The 20,649-nt window shown below is 44.3% G+C and overlaps 1 protein-coding gene across 7 annotated transcripts in view; it reads left to right on the top strand.

The window, feature by feature from the left end:
- BCAS3 (BCAS3 microtubule associated cell migration factor) overlaps positions 1-20,649 on the top strand; it is a 686,211-nt gene that overhangs the window by 34,622 nt on the left and 630,940 nt on the right. For all 7 annotated transcript variants that reach the window (XR_015696858.1, XM_087717092.1, XM_087717090.1 and 4 more), the window contains exons 6-7: positions 2,351-2,432; positions 17,796-17,868. Coding sequence is in view for 6 of the 7 variants with exons in the window: in XM_087717092.1 (XP_087573218.1) it covers positions 2,351-2,432; positions 17,796-17,868 (155 nt within the window). In the remaining variant the exon portion in view is untranslated. The remainder of the gene's footprint in view (positions 1-2,350; positions 2,433-17,795; positions 17,869-20,649) is intronic.

A 20,649-nucleotide genomic window follows, 5' to 3' on the forward strand; every position in this document is an offset into this window, starting at 1 on the left:
GTAAGGACATGAATGTGCTTCTGAATTATCCCAAAGGTGTTTTTTGTTGTGTCCTGCCAATGGCCAGCAGAGCTGGCAGCAGATTCGGACAGTGAGGAGGTTGGGGAGGAACTTGGGCCAGTTCTGGAGTCTGGGGAAGGCTTGGACGAGGGCTCTGTGTCGGAGGCAGAGAGGATGGAGTCTGACATCAGCAAGGCAGAAGAACAACGGGAGCCTGTTCCCAGTGTGCACGTGCGCAGAGCTGCCAGAAGGCAAGAACAATTCAGAAAACAGGGTTGACTTGGGAGTAAGGCTTGGAGATGATTGGCCCCTCCTATAGGACATAAAAGAGGAGCAAAGGGGAGGTGAGCTTTTGCAGGAAGCAATTAGTTCATCTGGTCAGTTCAAGCTTTGAAAAGTTCTGTTTGGCTCTGTGCTACGTTGGGACTTGCTCTGTATTTGGCAATTAGGTCTCTGGCAGCCTTCCAAGGGAGATAAGGTGGGTGTTTATCAACATTCCCCTGAAAGACTGCGGCAAAAGAGGGTTTTTGGGAGTAAGATTGCGATTTATGCTTTCTCGGGAAGCCTAGGTCAGAACACTTTTTTCAAGAGGCAACTGGGCTTTCTTGTTTTTCTTTGAAGAGGTTTCACTTCGCATCCAAGAAGCTTCTTCAGCTTAGCTGAGCTGAGCTGAAGAAGCTTCTTGGATGAGAAGCGAAAGGCCTTCAAAGAAGAACAAGAAAGCCTCATTTCCTTTTGAAAAAGCACCTTTGAGACAACCATGACCTGGATGACTGAGAATCTCCGCAGACCTTTAGCTGTGCTTCTTCTGAATTCCTTTAAGGTCATCCTCATCTTACAACCATTCTTTTAGTGACCGTTTTGAAGTTGCAACAGCACTCAAGAAGTGACGTATGACTGGTCCTCCTATTTACGACCGTCACAGCATCCTCACGCCCATGTGATCAATATTTGGGTGCTTAGCAAGCAGCTTATTATATCCACCCCTGTTTACAAGTGTCCTGTGGACTGCCATGGGCAAACTTTCCCAGCCAGCTTCTGGCAAGCAAAGTCAATGGAGGAAACTGGTTTTACTTAACAACGGTGGCAAAAAAAAAAAGATCGAAAAAATTGAGCACAACTCACTTTACAACCCGCCTTGCTTTGCAGTGGAAACTCTGGTCCCAACCATGGTCATAAGTCGAGGACTACCCCTCTCAAAAATTTGTTACTCACTTTATGAGGAACGAAGGGGGTTTAATCAAGGATGAAAGTAGCAGAGCCGATCACTGTTCAATGTTGGGAAAAAAAATCGATCTGCCCCACTTTTATGAACCTGAATTGCACTTCGTGTTTATTAGAAGCCCCTTCTAAGCAGGAGAAGAGATTCATTTCATTGAATCACAATTCAACATAGGCTAAAATCAGAATTCTCTCACGTGGGTGAATTAAAAAAATGTACTCGATCACTCCCAAGGCCCTTCGTATCCAATATCCTGTACCCCAAAGTCACCGAAAAGATTTTGTAATGTCCACAAGCAGGTCGTTTTAAAAAGAATTTACTATATTACTTTTTATATCTTCCTTTTCCCCCTCCAAAGACATTTTACGTGGAGTTTCAACTTTTGTGCCATGTGTTTAGCCATGCCAAAGAGGAGAAAACTAAGAGTATTAGTCTAAGTATTAGACTAAACCATCTGAAGAAGGGTTACAGGATTTGGGTTTGGCTAGTCTAGAGAAAAGAAGGACTAGGGTGGGACATCATAGCAGTCTTCCAGTGTTAGAGGGGCTGCCACAAAGAAGAAGGGGGTCAACTTATTTACCAATAAGGAAAGACAATAAACAACCAGAAGGAAAGACAATAAACAACCGGATGGAAACTAATCAAGGAGAGAAGCAACCTAGAATTAAGGAGAAAATTCCTAACAGTGAGAACAATTACGTAGTGGCACAGTTTGCCTTCAGAGGTTGTGGGAGCTTCATCCCTGGAAGGTTTTAAGAAAAGGCTGGACAGCCGTCTATCCAAAATTGGTTTAGGGTCTCCTGCTTGAGCAGGGAGTTGGACTAGAAGACCGCCAAGCTCCCTTCCAATTATTTTCTGATTGATTGATCCTTCTAAATAATGTCTGGATGCTGAAACAAAGGTTTTGGACCTCCATCTTCCTACAGTAGTAGCTAAAAGAGCTTTGGATCAGACCAATGTATTAGAAACATTTTCTTTTCTTTGTACAGATCTGTTCATTGTCGATGCAAGAATTTCTGTTCATTCTGAATAAGTGGTTTTAAAAGCCTGCAAATAATTAAAATGCCCTTTTCACAACGGGAGTAAAAGCATTGTCTTATCTAAGGCCTGTATCTCTTTGTTGAGCAGATTAGTGGAGAAGCTCAAGAACTTTACTCTATCCGACACGGTCCTGTCCGAGCAGCCCGGGTTCTGCCATCCCCACAGATCTGTAAGTACAGAATCTTGTATATCCATCTTTCTTTTCCTTCCTTCCTTCCTTCCTTCCTTCCTTCCTTCCTTCCTTCCTTCCTTCCTTCCTTCCGTTCTTCCTTCCTTCTTTCTTTCTTTCTTTCTTTCTTTCTTTCTTTCTTTCTTTCTTTCTTTCTTTCTTTCTTTCTCTCTCTCTCTCTCTCTCTCTCTCTCTCTCTCTCTCTCTCTCTCTCTCTCTCTCTCTCTCTTTCTTTCTTTCTTTCTTTCTTTCTTTCTTTCTTTCTTTCTCCGAGAAGGAATTGGATTGTTCATGCAATTGCTAAATTAGTTTGAGAGAAGGCTCTTCTTCCCAATTTCATAGGGAAACTGAATCTTCTGAACAAAATAAAATGCATTACCGTTTATGCCTCTTTCTTCCCAATTCACTTGTAGAATCTTGGTGAACAGGGTATTTGGAAGAGGGGGGGGGGGAAGATGGTGGGAGCTGCTGTTGTTGCACCTGTACCCTCTTTTGTAGTATGGAAGTGGTTGGTTTTTCCTCCACCATCAGTCTCGCTCCAAACAAACAACATTTCAACCAACAATACATTATATAAACAAGCAAGGAAGCAGTATCCTGGTTAGAATGCAGAAGTACGTGGTCAAATATCACACCATAATATGGTATAATTTGATCACCAGGCAAGTTCTATAAGGTCAGGATGGACTCCAATTTGTTTATTAGTTTATATGCTGTTGTTTATTAGTTTTGTATGCCGCCCACTCCCGAAGGACTCCGGGCGGCTGAGCCTAGGCCAGCGTTTCCAATTATATCTTAAAAAGTGCCATGCCAAAACAGGATACAAGGATGGAGGGTTATGGGCACCATGCAAAGATTAACTCAGCCTTGTCTTTTAAAAGTCCCTTGGATTATTTGGAAGAATATACAGGTAACCCTCCACTTACAACAATTCATTTAGTGACCGTTCAATGTTACAACAGCACTGAAAGAAGTGACTTACGACTGCTTCCCCACAGTTATGACCTTTGTAGCAGCCCCAGGATCAAAATTCAGATGCTGGGCAACCGGTTCATGCTTACGACCATGGCTGTGTCCCAAGATCACACGATCCCCTTTTGTGAACTTCTGACGATTAAAGCCAGTGGGGACAGCCAGATTCACTCCACAGCGCTGTTACTAACTTATCAACTGCAGGGATTCCCTTAACAGCTGTGGCAGGAAAGGTCATAAAATGGGGCAAAGCTCACTTAACAAATGTCTCACTGAACAACAACAGAAATGTTGGGCTCAATTATGGGCGAGGACTACCTGTAGTGTTGAGAGCATAATCATTGTTTAGTCCTAGAGTTTGCAGTGCTTAGTATGTGTGGATGTGTGTGAGAGAGAGAGGGAGGGAGGGAGAAGGGGGGAGAGAGATCAATGTTATGCATCATGAAGATGAGTTTCTGTTGTGGCTCGGCAGGAGCCTTTGGAGCTGCTATCAGACTCTGACAGCGAGGGGCCCTATGAGTCAGGCTTGGAGGAGGCGGAGGGCCCTGGACAGGGTTCTGACTCCGAGCCGGGCTCAGAGAGACTAGTTGGTCCCCAGGTAATGACTGAGCCTTGGATCAGTGAGAGAGGCTGACACAGAAACCTCCTGTGAGTTGTTTCAGGATGCAGGAGAAGGGCTGACCATGTAAGGAACAATTGAGGACTCACAGGAGATGATAATGAGCAGCTGTTGCTCATTAGGATCTCCTCCTGCTGATAAAAGAGACTGATGGTGCCACGCCCTGGTTGCAGAAGTCAACGTTCCGTTTCTGTTCTAGTCAACGTTCTCCGTTCGTGTGCAACCATAGAGAAAAGCACTTGGATAAGTGACTTGATTTATATAATCCTGTTTTGTAGCAGTTTATGAGTGAGGACTTTTGCCAGAGCATTTTATCTGTGTTTATTTTGGGCTCTCAGCCAGCAAGAGCCGGGACTGATAAAAACATTCCTTTGAACATTCTGTTTGGCTTTCGTTTTTGAACGGACAAGGTGGGGGTCAGAACAGGTTTCTAGGAATTGATGCGCGCCACTCAGCATAGTCTTGGTGAATGAAAGCTTCTACGGAACTTATTTACTGAGTTAGAGAAAGTACAGCTTTTTGTTACCTGATGTCCTGCCTCTTCAGCTGAATGGCAAAATGCGCTCTCCAGCAAGCGAGGCGTTGCAGAGTTCGTCTGAACTTGGCTAACAGAGACCCTCCGGGTAGTAGCCCTTCCAAACAGCGGGTGTGGATGGAAACCTCGCTTGCGATTCTGAATTTAATTCCGGGTTATGCAGAATTTTGCATTGCTCTGCGAGTGCCTTTAAAAAAAAAAGAAAAAAAAAAAGAAGGCAGCGGCCTGAAGGGCTGACTTAGCATGTTTCTGTGTTAAATAAAGGAATAATAATTATTTAGGTTGATCTGTAAAGGAAGGCAGATGTTCGAAACGCCTGCATGCGGTCAAGCATCTTGGGTGGCTGTGTGGTTTTCCATCCTCTTAATACAAAAGTAATTCTTCAGCAGATGTATTACACAAACTCCGCTTGGTAGGTGACCCAGTGTCAGTAGCTTTTAGCAGCCTGAGAGGGAGCTAGGCGGATCTTGGCTTATTAAACGCTACCATTTAAGTGATGGATTTCTGGTTAGATTGGGTTAAAATGAAAGCTGTCCTGTGCAGGCCTTCAAAAGAAATTATAGGGCCTAATTTTCATGATTCAAACCGTTTTCAGCTATATATGAAAGCGGGCGAAAGTCCTAATGAAATCCACGTTCAGCACTGGCCTTCTTTACGGTTGAACATTTTTTAATTTATTGCTAAATATATAATCGGCTGTACCCATCAGAATGTTTTCCTTTTCTGCTTACCGACTTTAGGACTGAATATGGAAACTTTTTGTTAAGGCTGAAAAATTTATGGACTTGGGCAGAAGTGGTTCTCTGCTTAAAAAGGGATACAACAACCCCTTATGCCAGCAAAAAGCGGTGGTGGTGGGGGCTTGTTTCTCCAGTGGATTTGGAAGGAAGCCATTTGGTTTTGTTTGGTAATAGATTTAGCACAAAGGCAAGCAATGCGTCACACAAAGTGTAATTTAGTGCAGGAAGACATGGACATTGTCCGTTGCGTTTCAGCTGCATTCAATTTTCTCTCTTAGAGGAGCCAGTGTTGATGTGAAGATCAACTCTGGCTCCTGTGTGGTGTGTGTGGTGGTTGAAAACCAGTGCTTTCCTTTATTATGTACAGGTAGCCCTCGACGTGAGCCCGACATTTGTGTTGCTAAGCGAGTGGTTAAGTGAGTGTGCGATCTTTCTTGCCACAGTTGTTAAGTGAATCACTGCCGTTATTAATTAGGAACACGGTTGTTAAGTGAATCTGGCTCCCCCTTGGACTTTGCCTGTCAGGACTGGTCACCAAGGACACTGCAACCGCCATAAATATGAGCCAGTTGCCAAGTGGCCGAAGGTCACAAAAAAGTGATTCACATGACCTTGAGACATTGCAACCGTCATAAATACCTGCCAGTTGCCCAACAGCTGGATTTTGGTCACGTGACCACGAGGACGCTGCAGCGGTCGTTAAGTATCAGTGGTCATTTTGCTTTTTCAATGCTGTTGCAATTTGGAGTGGTCGCTAAAAAATGGTTATAAATTGAGGATTAGCTATATTATAAGAACCTTAATCTGAAAATAGTAAAGTTTATGTTGTCTAAATAGGAGTGATGCAATTTGCAAAGTAGCCAACTGGCTTTATATAGTTGGAAAAAAAGGGGGACAATGTATTTATTCAGTGTATTATTATTTCCTCATCTCCAATATGACTAACATTTCTGCAATTCCTTAATTTATCCTTTATCTGTTTGATTGTCAGCGTTCCAAATATCTCCAGAATTAAATCAGAGTTCAAGGCAGAGCTTTCCTCAAAGTTCCAATTTATTAAGAGAGACACGTTGGTACATCTGTGGAAAACCCGAATCTGAAAGCTTCCTGGGTTTCCCACCCAGTTGAAAGTTCAAGATCTTGCCCCACACCCACAAGTCTATCCCATGGTCCAATCTTCCACTGTCACGCTGGCATTTCCACCCTTCTAGTTCCGGTCAGGTACGGAGACAAAGGATGACCTTGGGCTTCTAGAAAGGAATGTTTTATTTGGACAACCACATTCTACTCCTTACTATTCCCCCTCCCAATTCCCCAGTAATGAAACAGCATAATAAAATAAGAGAGAGTGTGGCAGGCCAAAGATCCTAAAAGGAATATGACTGGAGGCCTGACAATGATCTTGTTATGCACTGGTTTAGGTTCCTTTATCTGCTTATGAATCATATCAAACTTTGTATTAAGATTTGATTAGCTTCTCTGGATTTCAGATCAGTTTTAACCACAGTTGGTAAGCTTTTTTTTCTGGATGACATTTCACCCATTAAGAGCCAAGGTGGCGCAGTGGTTAAATGCAGCACTGCAGGCTACTGCTAGATCAGCAGTTCAGCGGTTCAAATCTCACCGGCTCAGGGTTGACTCAGCCTTCCATCCTTCCGAGGTGGGTAAAATGAGGACCCAGATTGTTGGGGGCAATATGCTGACTCTGTAAACCGCTTAGAGAGGCCTGAAAGGCCTATGAAGCGGTATATAAGTCCACTGCTATTAAGTAGAAAGAAATCAAGCTAATTCAGGATGTTATTTTTTTTTTAGAGTCAGGCCTTTCTTGCTAGCTTAGGTTGTTCAGTCACAAGAATTACCAGAAATTGAGAAATATTTTTTCTCATCCCTGGAAGTATTGTGGCAGAGCTGGCCGCAGAGTCGGAGAGTGAGGAGGCTGGGGAGGAACATGGGCCAGTCCTGGGAATTGTGGAAGGCTCAGACGAGGGCTCTGCGTCGGAGGCAGGGAGGGAGCTAGGCAGCAGCGAGGCAGAGGAACAGCTGGAGCCCGTTCCCAGTGTGTGCATGTGCAGAGCTGCCAGAAGACGAGAACAACTAAGGAAGCAGGGTCCACGTGGGAGTAAAGCCACACCTTGGAGGTGATTGGCCCCTCCCACAGGAAACAAAAGAGGAGCGAATGGGGAGGGGGCTTTTGCAGGAAACAATTCGTTCCTTCGGTCGTTTCAAGAGTGGAAAGTTCTGTTTGTGACTATAAGAGACCCTGTGCCAAGTTTTGCCTTGCCCCGCGTTAGGAAACTACTTATCTGGCAGCTCTCCAAGCGAGATAAGGTGCGTGTGGATAAACATTCCTCGGAAAGACTGTTTGCCAAACCTTGCAGACTGTGAATGAAAGGAATCCACAGTCGTGTCAATAAAAGGGGTTTTGCCGGGACCCAGACCCTGCCTCTTGCTTTTTAAGGCAGCCTGGGTCAGAACAGGAAGTTCTAAGAATGTTTGTGGAGAAAAACAAAAGAAAGCAATGCAGAAATGAAGTTAGCTGATCATCTGACCAACCATGGCTGAGTCCTACCCATGTACAGTATATGCCCACATTATCCACATCCCTACATGACACAGGGCCAGGATACCTGTGGAGCCACCGTCATCCCGTTACATCGATCCATCCCACCCGGTTAGGAGGGAAGGGCATGTTACACACCCCGACTGGTGTGGTGTAGGAAGACAACTTTCTCTGCTCTTGCCCACCGTTGCCTGTGGAACATTCTTCCCTCCCCCAGCGGTGAGGCAGGCCCCCACTCTATTGGCCTTCCGTAAAGGTATGAAAACATGGCTCTGTGGCCTTGTTTGGGATATGCACCGAAGCACCAAACTCTGCAGTTGGTTAGCTCCTTGAAACAGCCCTTCCCCTTGCCTTCAAATCAGCTTTTAACATCCCTTGCCTCTTTTAAATTTTACATACTGCCTCCTACAGCAGGGGTGTTAGACTTGATTTCATTGAGGGCTGCATCAGAGTTGTGTTTGGCCTTGGTGGGTCAGAGTGGCCGTGGCTGGGGTGGACGTGGCTAGGGTGGACGTGGCCAGCTCAAAGTGACTCAGGTTGGGGACGCCTGTGTTGGCCCGAGTGCTTTGCCCACGAAAGTGGGCTCCCGAGCTCCGTTTTCGACTGCGATGGCCTCCTGCAACCCTCTTGTCAGCAGCTCTCCTGAGCTCTGTTTTTGCTGGCAGAGGCCCCGCGAGCCGGTTCTTTGCTGTTTCCAGGGCAGCCACGTGGGCCAGATCTAAGCACCCTGTGGGCCGGATCTGGCCCCTGGGCCTTGAATTTGGCACCCCTGCCCTATCGGGAGAGGGATGGTTCTTAAATAAGATAGATAGATAAATAGGTAGGTAGGTAGGCAGGCAGGCAGGCAGATAGATGATAGATGATAGATGGATAGATAGATAGATAAATAGATAGATAGATAGATAGATAGATAGATAGATAGATAGATAGATAGAGCAATAGTATTTAGACTTATATACCGCTTCACAGTGCTTTTACAGTCCTCTCTTAGCAGTTTACAGAGTAGGCATATTTCCCCCGACAATCTGGATCATTTTACTGACCTTGGAAGGATGGAAGGCTGAGTCAACCGATGGATGGATGGATGGAGAGAGAATGTAGACAGACAGACAGACAGACAGACAGACAGACAGACAGACAGACAGACAGACAAACAGACAGATGATAGATAGAGAGATAGATGGTAGAGAGCTAGAGAGAATAGATGACTCCATTGGTTCTGTTGGCAGAATGCTCATTATGTTTCCAAAATGGAGTGAAAGGCTGTCACTCAGTAGAAGGATTTTTCCTCTGCAAGCAGGAGGCCTGATTTAATCCCTGCCCTCTCCCAGCGGGGGCTAAGATCCAATCTGAAGCCTAGAAGGCTGCTTCTAGCTGCTCCGTGTGGGGCAGCATTGACTTGGACAGATGAAAATCCGACTTGTTGTGAAGCAGCTTCCCTTATTTGTCTTCTAAAACAGAGGGATCTTTTTTTCCCCTTCTCCCTGCGAGGTAATCTCACAAAAGCTCCCAATTAGAGAAAGAAGAATAGAACATAGACAGATGTGCTGTTGCAATGTGTACCAGAAGTACAAATTACAATTATATCCTGCTTACTGCCCCACAGGAGGGTGGAGGGTGGGGGGAATCCAGCAGAAGCTGGCGAAAGATAATTCAGAAACTTGCCTGCCTGTTTTTCTTCATATTTACATAAGGGATTATTATAGGCTGCTCCTTGAAAGCAAACTAGAAAGTTACTGATGGCCATTCAGATTTCTATGGGGGGGGACGGGACCTGTCCCCTCTTGTCTTGCTACTCCTCTTCTGTCAAACTCTTAGGTTTGATGGCCTCAAAGTCTTGATCTAGTCTTAGACCCGTGATGGCGAGGTGGTTAGGGTGCAGTACTGCAGGCCACTTCAGCTGACTGTTATCTGCAGTTCAGCGGTTCTAATATCACCGGCTCAAGGTTGACTCAGCCTTCCATCCTTCCGAGGTGGGTGAAATGAGGACCCAGACTGTGGGGGCAATATGCTGACTCTGTAAACCGCTTAGAGAGGGCTGAAAGCCCTATGAAGAGGTATATAAGTCTAACTGCTATTGTTATTGCTATGGCGAACCTATGGCACGCATGCCAGAAGTGGCACGCAGAGCCATCTCTCTGGGCAACCAATCGTTGCCCATTGCTCTTCTGGGCAATGGCGTGCATGGCTGGTCTTCTTGCACCCGGGAATAGCAGCTCCCTGACGCACATGTGTGCGCCGGGAAGTTGAGCTTCCGGTTTCCAGTGCTCGTGTGCACACCCGCCAGCTGGTCTTCATGCACACATGCACGCCAGAAACCAGAAGACCAAGTGACCTATGCACACAGGAAAGCAGAAGCTCAGTTTCCCAGCACGTGCACGCTGGGGAGCTGCTCTTCCAGTTTCCAGTGCTCCCCGCACATGTGGGCTCCCGTTTCTGCACTCGGTGCCGAAAAGAGTCGGCAATGCTATCCTAGACCAAGGGTGTCGATTTCATTGAGGGCCACAACTGGGTTGTGTTTGACTCGGGGGGCCGGGGGGGAGAGGCATGGCCAGCTCAATGTCACTCATGTTGGGGGTATGGTGGCCTGGGCGGGGCTGGGAGGATTCTCCTGCAGCCCTCCATGCGACCTATTAGATCTCATCGATTAGGCCTCCTCCGAGTTCCATCTGCCGGTCAATGCCGACTGGCAACTACGTGGCGGAGAGCCTTCTCGGTGGCAGCTCCGACCCTATGGAACGATCTCCCCGTGGAGATTCGTACCCTCACCACCCTCCAGACCTTCCGCACAGCCCTCAGAATCTGGCTATCCCGTCAGGCCTGGGGCTAAGACTGTAACCCGCCCGAATGGTATGAATGTTGTGTTTTTTAATTATGTATTGTCTTATATGTTAAAAGTTTGTCTCCCCCTCCCCCTTGGGTTGTGAGCCGCCCTGAGTCCCCCCAGGGAAAAGGGCGGCATATAAATAAACTTCTACAATCTATAAGCTACAATCTCTGCTAGCGAAAAAGCAGCTTGGGAGGGCCGCAAATGGCGGAGGCCCTTGTAGCGAAAACGGAGCTTGGGAGGGCTGTGCATGGCCTTCCCAAGCTCCGTTTTCACTGGCAGAGACACTGCGGACCGGTCTTTCGTTCTTTCCAGGGAGGCCTCTCGGGCAAGATCTAAGCTCTTGAGTTTAACATCTCTGACCTAGAGTCTTCCTAAATCTGTAGTAAATAAATATTTTTTTTCCATCACTTACTGCCTGATCTTATTAACTGGAGGTACTCAACTTTACTAAGCTATTTTCTCTGCTCTAACAGGACATGAGTTACAGGTAGCCCTCGACAAACGACCACAATTGAGCCCCAAATTTCTGTTGTTAAGCAAGGTATTTGTTAAGTGAATTGCAGAGCAACTGTCATAAATATGAACCAATTGCCAAGCGCCTGAATTTTTGATCACATGACTTCGGGGATGCCGCAACGGTTGTGAGTGTGAAAAAGGGACACGTCACATTTTTCAGTGCCATTGTAACTTTGAACCATCACTAAAAGAACTTGTAAGCCGAGGACTACCTGTATTACCTTTAGAACAGGGATGTCCAACTTTGCCCACTTTAAGACTTCTGGACTTCAAATCCCAGAATTCTCCAGCCAGCACTTTGAAGTCCACAAGTGTTAAAAGTGGACGAGGTTGGACAGCCCTGCTTTAATAGCAATAGCAGTTAGACTTATATACCGCTTCATAGGGCTTTCAGCCCTCTCTAAGCGGTTTACAGAGTCAGCCTATTGCCCCCAACAACAATCCGGGTCCTCATTTTACCCACCTCGGAAGGATGGAAGGCTGAGTCAACCTTTGAGCCGGTGAGATTTGAACCGCCGAACTGCAGAACTGCAGTCAGCTGAAGTAGCCTGCAGTGCTGCATTTAACCACTGCGCCACCTCGGCTCTGCTATTGGTTCTTATATTTGCCATATTTCTGCAAACATATAGATAGTTCTTGACTTACGACCATAACGGAGCCCAAAATTTATTTATTCTTTCTTTCTTTCTTTCTTTCTTTCTTTCTTTCTTTCTTTCTTTCTTTCTTTCTTTCTTTCTTTCTTTCTTTCTTTCTTTCTTTCTTTCTTTCTTTCTTTCTTTCTTTCTTTCCCTTCCTTCCTTCCTTCCTTCCTTCCATCTTTCCATCTTTCCTCCCTCTCTTTCTCTTTCTTTTTCTTTCTCTTTCTCTCTCCGTCTCTCTGTCTCTCTCTCTCTCTCTCTCTCCGTCTTTCCCTCCCTCCCTCTCTCTCCCTTTCTCATTTAAACAAGATTGCGGAGGAGGTGTGGCGCCTTGTTGGCAGTAGACACAGTTTTCATTACTTTAATTGTGTGGTTTATCAGGATTTTCAGCTTTGGGGAGCAGGGTTTGTGGGTTAAATGCAAGAGTGTTATGACAGAATTAAAAGGATTTAGGATAAATAGGAGTTAAAGGGGGGGAAAAAGCCCTTTGCAACAGGATTTCTATACCTTTTTGATTTGATGGATTTGGCAAGCCATGGGGCTTATGAAAATATTCCCCCGTAAAACGCTGTTTGGCATTTTGTTAAAATGTTCTACACGGAGCAGGTGTGTCGCGCCAGCCAGTTGCACACAGAAAACACACAATCTCCTATATTTTTTTTAAAAACCGTGTAATCCACTCTAACTTGGAAGGATTAATCCCTTCCATCTCGCAGCCTTGTCAGCTTGTGGGTGAGGCGAATTGTGTCCTCGGTTAAAGACTCTGCAAATACAGGGGACACCCTTCAATACTTCAAAGCTCTGTTTCCCAACCTTGTTTCCCCCAAGTTTAAGCTGTGCGGACTTCAGCTCCCAGAATTTCCCAGCCACAAAATGTGAACCCACATTTATGTTTTCTATCACAGGAAGTCCCTGACTTGTAACCTTTTACAACTTACAACAGTTCGTTTGGTGACTGTTCGGTTACAGTTATCCCCATGGTCACGTGACTTTACATTCGGATGCTCCCATTTATGACGGTCGCAGTGTGTGGGAGTCAAGAGATCCCCTTTTGCAACCTTCTGACAAGCAAAGTCAATGGGGAAAACAGATCCCCTTAACAACCGTATTATTATTAATTTTAAGAACTGCGGCGACTCACTTAAGAAATGTGGCCAGAAAAGTCGTAAAATGGGGCAAAACCCACTTAACAAATTTCTCACTTAGCAATCTAAATTTTGGGCTCAATTGAGGTCGTAAGTTGTGGGCTACCTGTATTTAGTAACCGTTTGAAATTACAAAGGCACTGAAAAAAAATAACTTATAAGTGGTGGTTGTAAGAGCCATGATGGCACTGTGGTTTCAATTAAATATTGCAGGCTAACTCTGCCCACTGCCAAGAGTTTGATCCTGACTGGCTCAAGGTTGACTCAGCCTTCCATCCTTCCAAGGTTGGTAAAATGAGGATCCAGATTGTTGGGGGGCAATGTGCTGACTCTGTAAACTGCTTAGAGAGCTGTAAGGTGGTATATAACTCTACATGTTATTGCCATTGGTCCTCTCACTTATAACCATTGCAGCATTTCTATGGTCATGTGATCAAAATTTGGATGCTTGACAACTGGCATAAATTTATGAGGGCTGCAGCATCCTGGAGTTATGTGATCACCATTTGTGACACAAGCAAAGTCAATGGGGGGATGTCAGCTTCTGCCTTGCTGTTGCTTCAGCTGCCATGAAACGGGGAGGGAGGGCTGGTATTTGGGAGGGGTTAATTGATGTGCTGGAGGAATGTTCTAGGATGTACAAGATGCTTGGATGGCGCATGCGTGAGTGCTTCCCGCCTAGACCAACGGCCTCGACATTCCATCTTCGTGATGTCTTTTTGAAGTTATCTCACACCTGACATTTGAAGGACTTATGATTGGCCTGAAGCTATGATCCTAAGGGGTGGGGAATGGACTATTCTATATATCCATTGCTTTCGCACCTAATTAAGTAGACTTTGCTTCGCAACTGCTCGCTTACCATTTATAATTAGTAAAAGTACTTTTGATTTCCAACCCATGGAGTCTCTTAGTCTTTCTTTCCTAATTATGTAATGGAGTGATGCTGACAGGGAAGTTGGATTCATTTAAGGACCACCTGATTTACTTGACAACTGCATGATTTGCTTAACAGCCATGGATTGTTATGAGGGATCCTTGGTGCCCTCTGAGCTTGCTAGTTTTCTTGCGGGCGTTTCATAACCCAACTAGGGAACATCATCAGTGCTAGAAGGGAGTGGGGATTGCGGAGAGGAGGAGGAGGAGGACTGTGAGGTCCTTGGTGCCCTCTGAGCTTGCTAGTTTTCTTGCAGGTGTTTCATAACCCAACTAGGTAACATCATCAGTGCTAGAAGGGAGTGGGGATTGTGGAAAGGAGGAGGAGGAGGAGGAGGACTGTGAGGTCCTTGGTGCTCTCTGAGCTTGCTTGTTTTCTTGTAGGCGTTTCATTACCCAACTAGGTAACATCATCAGTGCTAGAAGGAAGTGGGGTTTTCGGGGAGGAGGAGGAAGAGGAGGCCTGTGGGGTCCTTGGTGCTCTCTGAGCTTGGTGGTTTTCTTGCATACGTTTCATTATCCTTACTAGGTAACATCATCAGGGCTAGTCGATTGTTAATTTATTGTTATGTCTAAATTTTTTTAAAATGGGACTTCTGCATGCTTCAAGGTTCATCCAATTGTATCCAGGTATCTTTTGTTTTCCGGTTTCCCCATCTTTATAGAACCACTAGGCTCTTAGAGGTGCATTAAAAGGTTGTGATAGAAAAATACCCATCCCCCCCCCCCGCCACCCCCAGGATCCTTTTATTTTAAAATAAGGTTTTTTTTATCGGTATACGGCATTCTCTCCGTGTAACTCTTTTTTCAAGTTTGTGTTTTAGGCAAAGTTGGGTTGGTCTGTTGGGGAGTGACAGTTTTGTTTGCCCGAGTTTCTTAAAAGAGCTTCCAATGTTTATCAACAAAGGGTTCATATAATGTAAATGTGCTCATAGAATGGATTGTTGATTGTAAAACTGTCTCTGTGAGTCATTAAATGTTGAATAAACCGAGACATAATTGGGGAGGACGAATTCTGTAGATGATTGGTAAACGTTTTAAGTGCACGGATTCTACCCGGGCTCTTTAATCTTCAGGAATACTGTTGAGTGAAAAATCTGCCTTTCTGCGTTAATGGTTTTTCTGTTCAGATTATTTCAGATTATTTCATTTTTAGAAGACCATGGTTAAACTGCAAATCTAAGCTCTGTGAAGAGCATTTTCAGCTACATTTTCTGTTGATCGAATGGCCTGAGTTCTCATGGGAAAGAAGTCAGTGGTTAGGAAGACGCTTAACTCTCTTTAAATATCGTTTTATTATCGCTATTATTTGTTTTTGGATTTTCTGTTAGCGTAACAGAAATACAGGGAGTCCATCGACTTACCACCACAATTGAACCCAGAATTTCTGTTGCTGAGTGAGAAATTTGTGAAGTGAGTTTTGCCCCATTTTACAACTTTGCTTGTCATGTTTGTTAAGTGAATCGCTGCAGGTGTTAAATTAGTAAAACGGTTGTTAAGTGAATCTGGCATTCCCCACTGACTTGGCTGGTCAGAAGGTCTGGCACTGGGCAGAGTTTGCCTGCAATAGCACTTAGACTTATATACCGCTTTACAGAGCTTTGCAGCCCTCTCTAAGCGGTTTACAGAGTCAGCCTCTTGCCCCCAACAATCTGGGTCCTCATTTTACCGACTTTAGAAGGACGGAAGGCTGAGTCAACGGTCAGGATTGAACTCCTGGCATTTGGCAGAATTAGCCTGCAATACTGCATTCTAACTACTGTGCCACCCTAGCAAGGACTGGTCATGTCACTTTTTTCTGTGCTGTCGTACCTTTGAACAGTCACTAAATGAATGTAAGTCGAGGACTACCTGCACACTGAAAAACCAAACACCCTCCTGCTTTACAACTTCAGCCAAAACTGAAAGATGCATTTGTTCTCAGCGAGCTGCCCGAGTAGCTGGTTATAAGTCCCTAGTCTCAACCCCTTCGTTCTTTGATTGTCACTTTGGGAAAAAATATCTCTGGGTGTGATAATATTAATGTGTATGTATGTGTGTGTGTGTGTGTGTGTGTGTATATATATATATATATATATATTTGTATTTGTGCTGATAAATAAATAAAGGGAGACTAGTATAGATCTATTTCAAGCTATTTAGCTCTCATCAGCTAGCCATACCCTTACTGGGATTTGAACCTGTGCTGTATTACATATTAAGCAGTTGTGTTAACCACTGAGCCACACATTTCTCCTCCTTATCAGCTGAGCCAGGGAAGTAGGTATGTATTTAGTGTCACAACCCCTGGTATGCCCAAATATGGGAGGAAGCAGACTGCTTCCATTCTCTGTCTATCGGCTCGTCACAAGAGACCATCATGACATATTGGGTTTCTGTCGTGATGGTCCCTTGTGATGAGCCGATAGACAGAGAATGGAAGCAGTCTGCTTCCTCCCATATTTGGGCATACCAGGGGTTGTGACACTAAATAAATAAATAAATAAATAAATAAATACATACATACATACATACATACATACATACATACATACATACATACATACATACATACATCAAATAAAATATATACAGGAAAATACAAAATAAATTCAAAACTTCAAAACTTTCTATTGCCCAATAGAAAGATCTGCCAGCAGGTATACAGGGGGATGTATGGTTGTGTGTAACAGAAGGATTTATAATGTCAACTTTGCATTGTTATGAAACACACCCCTGAGCAGAAATGGCTTCAGAAACAATTTAAGAACAAGGAGAGTGTGAAATTGAGGGAAAAAAGCCTGCTGGGCTTAGCAGAAACGTGGCCATGATGCTCTCAATTACCAATTGGACCTTCACTAATTAGGAGAAGAGAGAGAGAGATTAATTAGCAAAAGAGAGAGACACACAAGGGCCTTGGAGCCTCATCTCAGTTTAGAGAAGGCAGTGATCCTCAAGGTAATCGGATTCAAGACTGTTAAAAGATATATCGCTCATGGGATGTCACAGCTCCCTTTTCAGCATTGTTGGAACATAAGGGTCTTCCATCTTAGCAACTTTAAGACCTGTGGACTTCAACTCCCAGGATTGTGGCTCAGTGGCTAAGATGCTGAGCTTGTCAATCAGAAAGGTTGGCAGTTCGGTGGTTTGAATCCCTAGTAGAGATCTTCTGCATGAGCAGGGGGTTGGACTAGATGGGCTCCAAGGTCCCTTTCAACTCTGTTACTGTTAAAAAAAAAGTCTTAAAGTTGCCCAGGTGGGACACCATTGACTCAAACCAAAGCAGCTTTACTTAGAAACATGGCCTCCATATGTCAGTGTAAGCCTTTGTATAGCTTTGTTAAGCAAAAACATTAATGGCCCTTCAAAACTGTGCATTGTATACGTTTAGTTCAATCTATCCTGGCAGTTAGAACAATTAATCAGTGGAACGACTTGCCTCTAGAAGTTGTGAATGCCCCAACGCTGGAATTTTTTAAGAATATGTTGGATAACCATTTGTCTGAATTGGTGTAGGGTTTCCAGCCTGAGGAGGAAGTTGGACTAGAAGACCTCTGAGGTTCCTTCCAACTATTCTGTTCTGTTCTATTGTATTAACCCACACAGTGGCTGTAGTATTGTTATTTATCCTTCTTATCATCTTTACTTCACCCCGTTTATTGGTATTATCACTACTATTATCCTCTGTGTTGCTTTGCAGGCATACCAAGTAGTTCTCTACCGGAGACAAGTTCTTTACATGTCTTACCACATTTGTCCAAATAAAGTCTTCAATTCGATTCAATTCAATAACAGCGCCTTTATATACGACATTTGATCTCTGTCTAGTTAATCATTCAGGGCAGCAAAGGGGTAACTAACGCTTGTGTGTGTCTCTGTTCTGCTCCATCCAGATCGCGAGAAGAGTGATAACTTTGCTGAGAAGAGACCTCTCCTTGCTGTGTGCAAAAGCATCGGATCTTCTGGGTAAGATGATTACATCCAGAGGGGGGGGGGGGGTTGCTCTGTGGCCTTGTTGGCTTGTTATAATAAAGACAGCAAGGAGCTCAGTTGAGCCTTAATTGGCTCATTGTGGCAAATCCTGTGTGGGCCAGGGCTTGTTCCTGTCTGATGTAGAGTGTGAACCTCTGTATGAGTTGAATTTGGGCCAGAGATGACTCCTCTTTATGTCTCCAAAATAGGTCTGCTTTCCTTCATAATAACATACGTATTTCTGAACAAATGTCACCACCCTCGCCCTTCTAATTAATTACGGTCTTTCCTCCTATAACTTTTCCAATTTCTGTAATTGTAGTTTGTGGATAAAGATGGAAAATACAGGTAGTGCTTGCCTTACAACCACAATCCGGCCCAAAATTTCAGTCGCAAAGTGAAGGCAGTTGGTTAAGTCAATATTGCCTCATTTTACGATCTTTCTCGCCACGGTTGTTAAGTGAATCTCTCCATTTGTTAAGTAAGTCACAGGGTGGTTAAGTGAGTCCCTATTGACTTTGCTTGTCGGACAGTCACAAAAGGTAGCCCGTGGATACTGCAACCGTCGTAGATATGAACCGGTTGTCAATTGTCTGAACTTCGATCATGTTGACCACGGGGATGCTGCAATGGTTGTAAGTGTGAAGAATGGTCACAAGTCCCTTTTTTTCCTGCGTTGTAACTTTGAACAGCCACCAAATAATTTTTGCAGGTTGAGGACCAACATGTTTCCCTGAAAATAAGCCCTGGCTGTCAGACCTGGAAGCCATCTTTTACCTTTTGGGTTTTTCAGGATGCTCGTAATTATATAAGCCCTACCCCAAAAATAAGCCCCAGTTAAGATGGTCAGCCAGACAGACACATTTATCGTATTTCCCTGAAAATAAGACCGAATCGGAAATAAGCCCTTATGCATCTTTTGGAGCAAAATTTAATATAAGACCCGGTCTTATTTTCAGGAAAATATGGTACCTGTAAATGTTTATATTTCTGCAAAAAAGTAAACTTGGGTTTTATCTCAGACTCCCTGAGGTTCTTCCTTTGTAATGAAACTTTGTAATGAAGCACCGGGGAACCTGCCAGAGGACTGGAAAAGAGTTGATATAGTTCCTATCTTCAAAAAAAGGGGGAAAATACAGGGCGGGGCATAACCTTTTCCTAGGGGGTCACAGCAAGATCGACAGCAGTTTACAACTTCCGTGACACCTCATTTTAAAGCCCATAAAAAACTGAATTGAATGAGCTATTAAATGTTAAATTTGTTTCGGTTGAAACTTTGAGAATGAATTTGGAAACTGTGTTGAAAAATCTGGAAAATCGAACGGAACTGTTTGAAGATTTGTTGTGTTCTTATCCACCTCGTTTGAATGCTGTTCAAAGGGCTAATGGTGGTCATACTGACTATTAAATCGTGTCAATAAACTCAGTTTTTGATGGGCTTTCAAATGGTGTATGAATTATTTGTGTTGTTATTACAAGTGTTGCTGTGACCCCCTAGGAAAAGGTTATGCCCCGCCCTGTAGATCCAGGAAAGACAGACCTATCAGCCTGACCTCAATACCTAGGAAGATTCCGGAAAAGAGACTCTAAAACACTGCTTTTTTTTTTTTTTTTAACAACCAATGTTTAGGAACAAATTTTTGTTTTGGTCGCCACGATCCAAAAAAGATGTGGAGACTCTGGAAAAAGTGCAGAGAAGAGCAAGAAATTGGATTAGGGAACTTGAGGATAAAACATAGGAAGAAAGATTGCAGCAACGGTGGGATTCACGTACCTTCCCTAGCGGTTTGCAAATGTGAGCGCACGTGCCTCGTCTGTGCAAGCACACCGCCTTCTGCGCATGTGCAGTGCTTGTGTATTATGTTGAGGCGGGTTGGCAAAGCCTCCCGCAGCTGCCGCTACCGATTCGCCTGAACCGGAGCGAACTGGCTAAATGCCACCGCTGGGTTTGCGGAACTGGGTATGTGTAGTTTAATGAAAAGAAGGACTAGGGGAGACATGATAACAGTCTTCCAATATCTCACGGGTTGCCACAAAGAAGTGGGAGTCAAGCTATTCTCCAAGGCACCTGAGGGTATAACAAGAAGCAATGGGTGGAAACTAATAAAGAAGAGAAAAAAGCCAACACAGTTCTAGGCTGCATAAACAGGGAGATAGAATCAAGATCCCATGAAGGGTTAATACCACTTTATAATGCTTTGGTAAGGCCACCTTTGGAATACTGCATTCAGTTTTGGTCACCATGATATAGAAAAGATGCGGAGACTCTAGAAAGAGTGTAGAGAAGAGCAACAAAAAGGATTAGAAGACTGGAGACTAAAACATATGAAGAACGGTTGCAGGAACTGGGTATGTATAATTTAATGAAAAGAAGGACTAGGGGAGACATGATAGCAGTCTTCCAATATCTCAGGGGTTGCCACAAAGAAGAGGCAGTCAAGCTATTCTCCAAGGCACCTGTGGGCAGAACAAGAAGCAATGGATGGAAACTAACCAAGGAGAGAAGCAACTTAGAACTGAGGAGGAATTTTCTGACATTTAGAACAATGAATCAGTGGAACAACTTGCCTCCAGAAGTTGTGAATGCCCCAACACTCGAAGTCTTTTAGAAGAAATTGGACAGCCATTTGTTGAAAATGGTTTGGGTCTTCTGCTTGAGCGAGGGGGAGGGTTTGAACTAGAAGACCTCTAAAGTCCCTTCCAACTCTTTTATTCTATTCTAAATATGGTGGGTACCACTAAAAAAAAACCCTGCAGCCGATGAGCACATGAAAT

The sequence above is a fragment of the Thamnophis sirtalis genome, unplaced genomic scaffold (genome assembly GCF_051295495.1).
Source record: "Thamnophis sirtalis isolate CommonGarterSnake01/CBP01778 unplaced genomic scaffold, rThaSir2_p1.2 scaffold_6, whole genome shotgun sequence".
Classification (NCBI taxonomy): domain Eukaryota; kingdom Metazoa; phylum Chordata; class Lepidosauria; order Squamata; family Natricidae; genus Thamnophis; species Thamnophis sirtalis.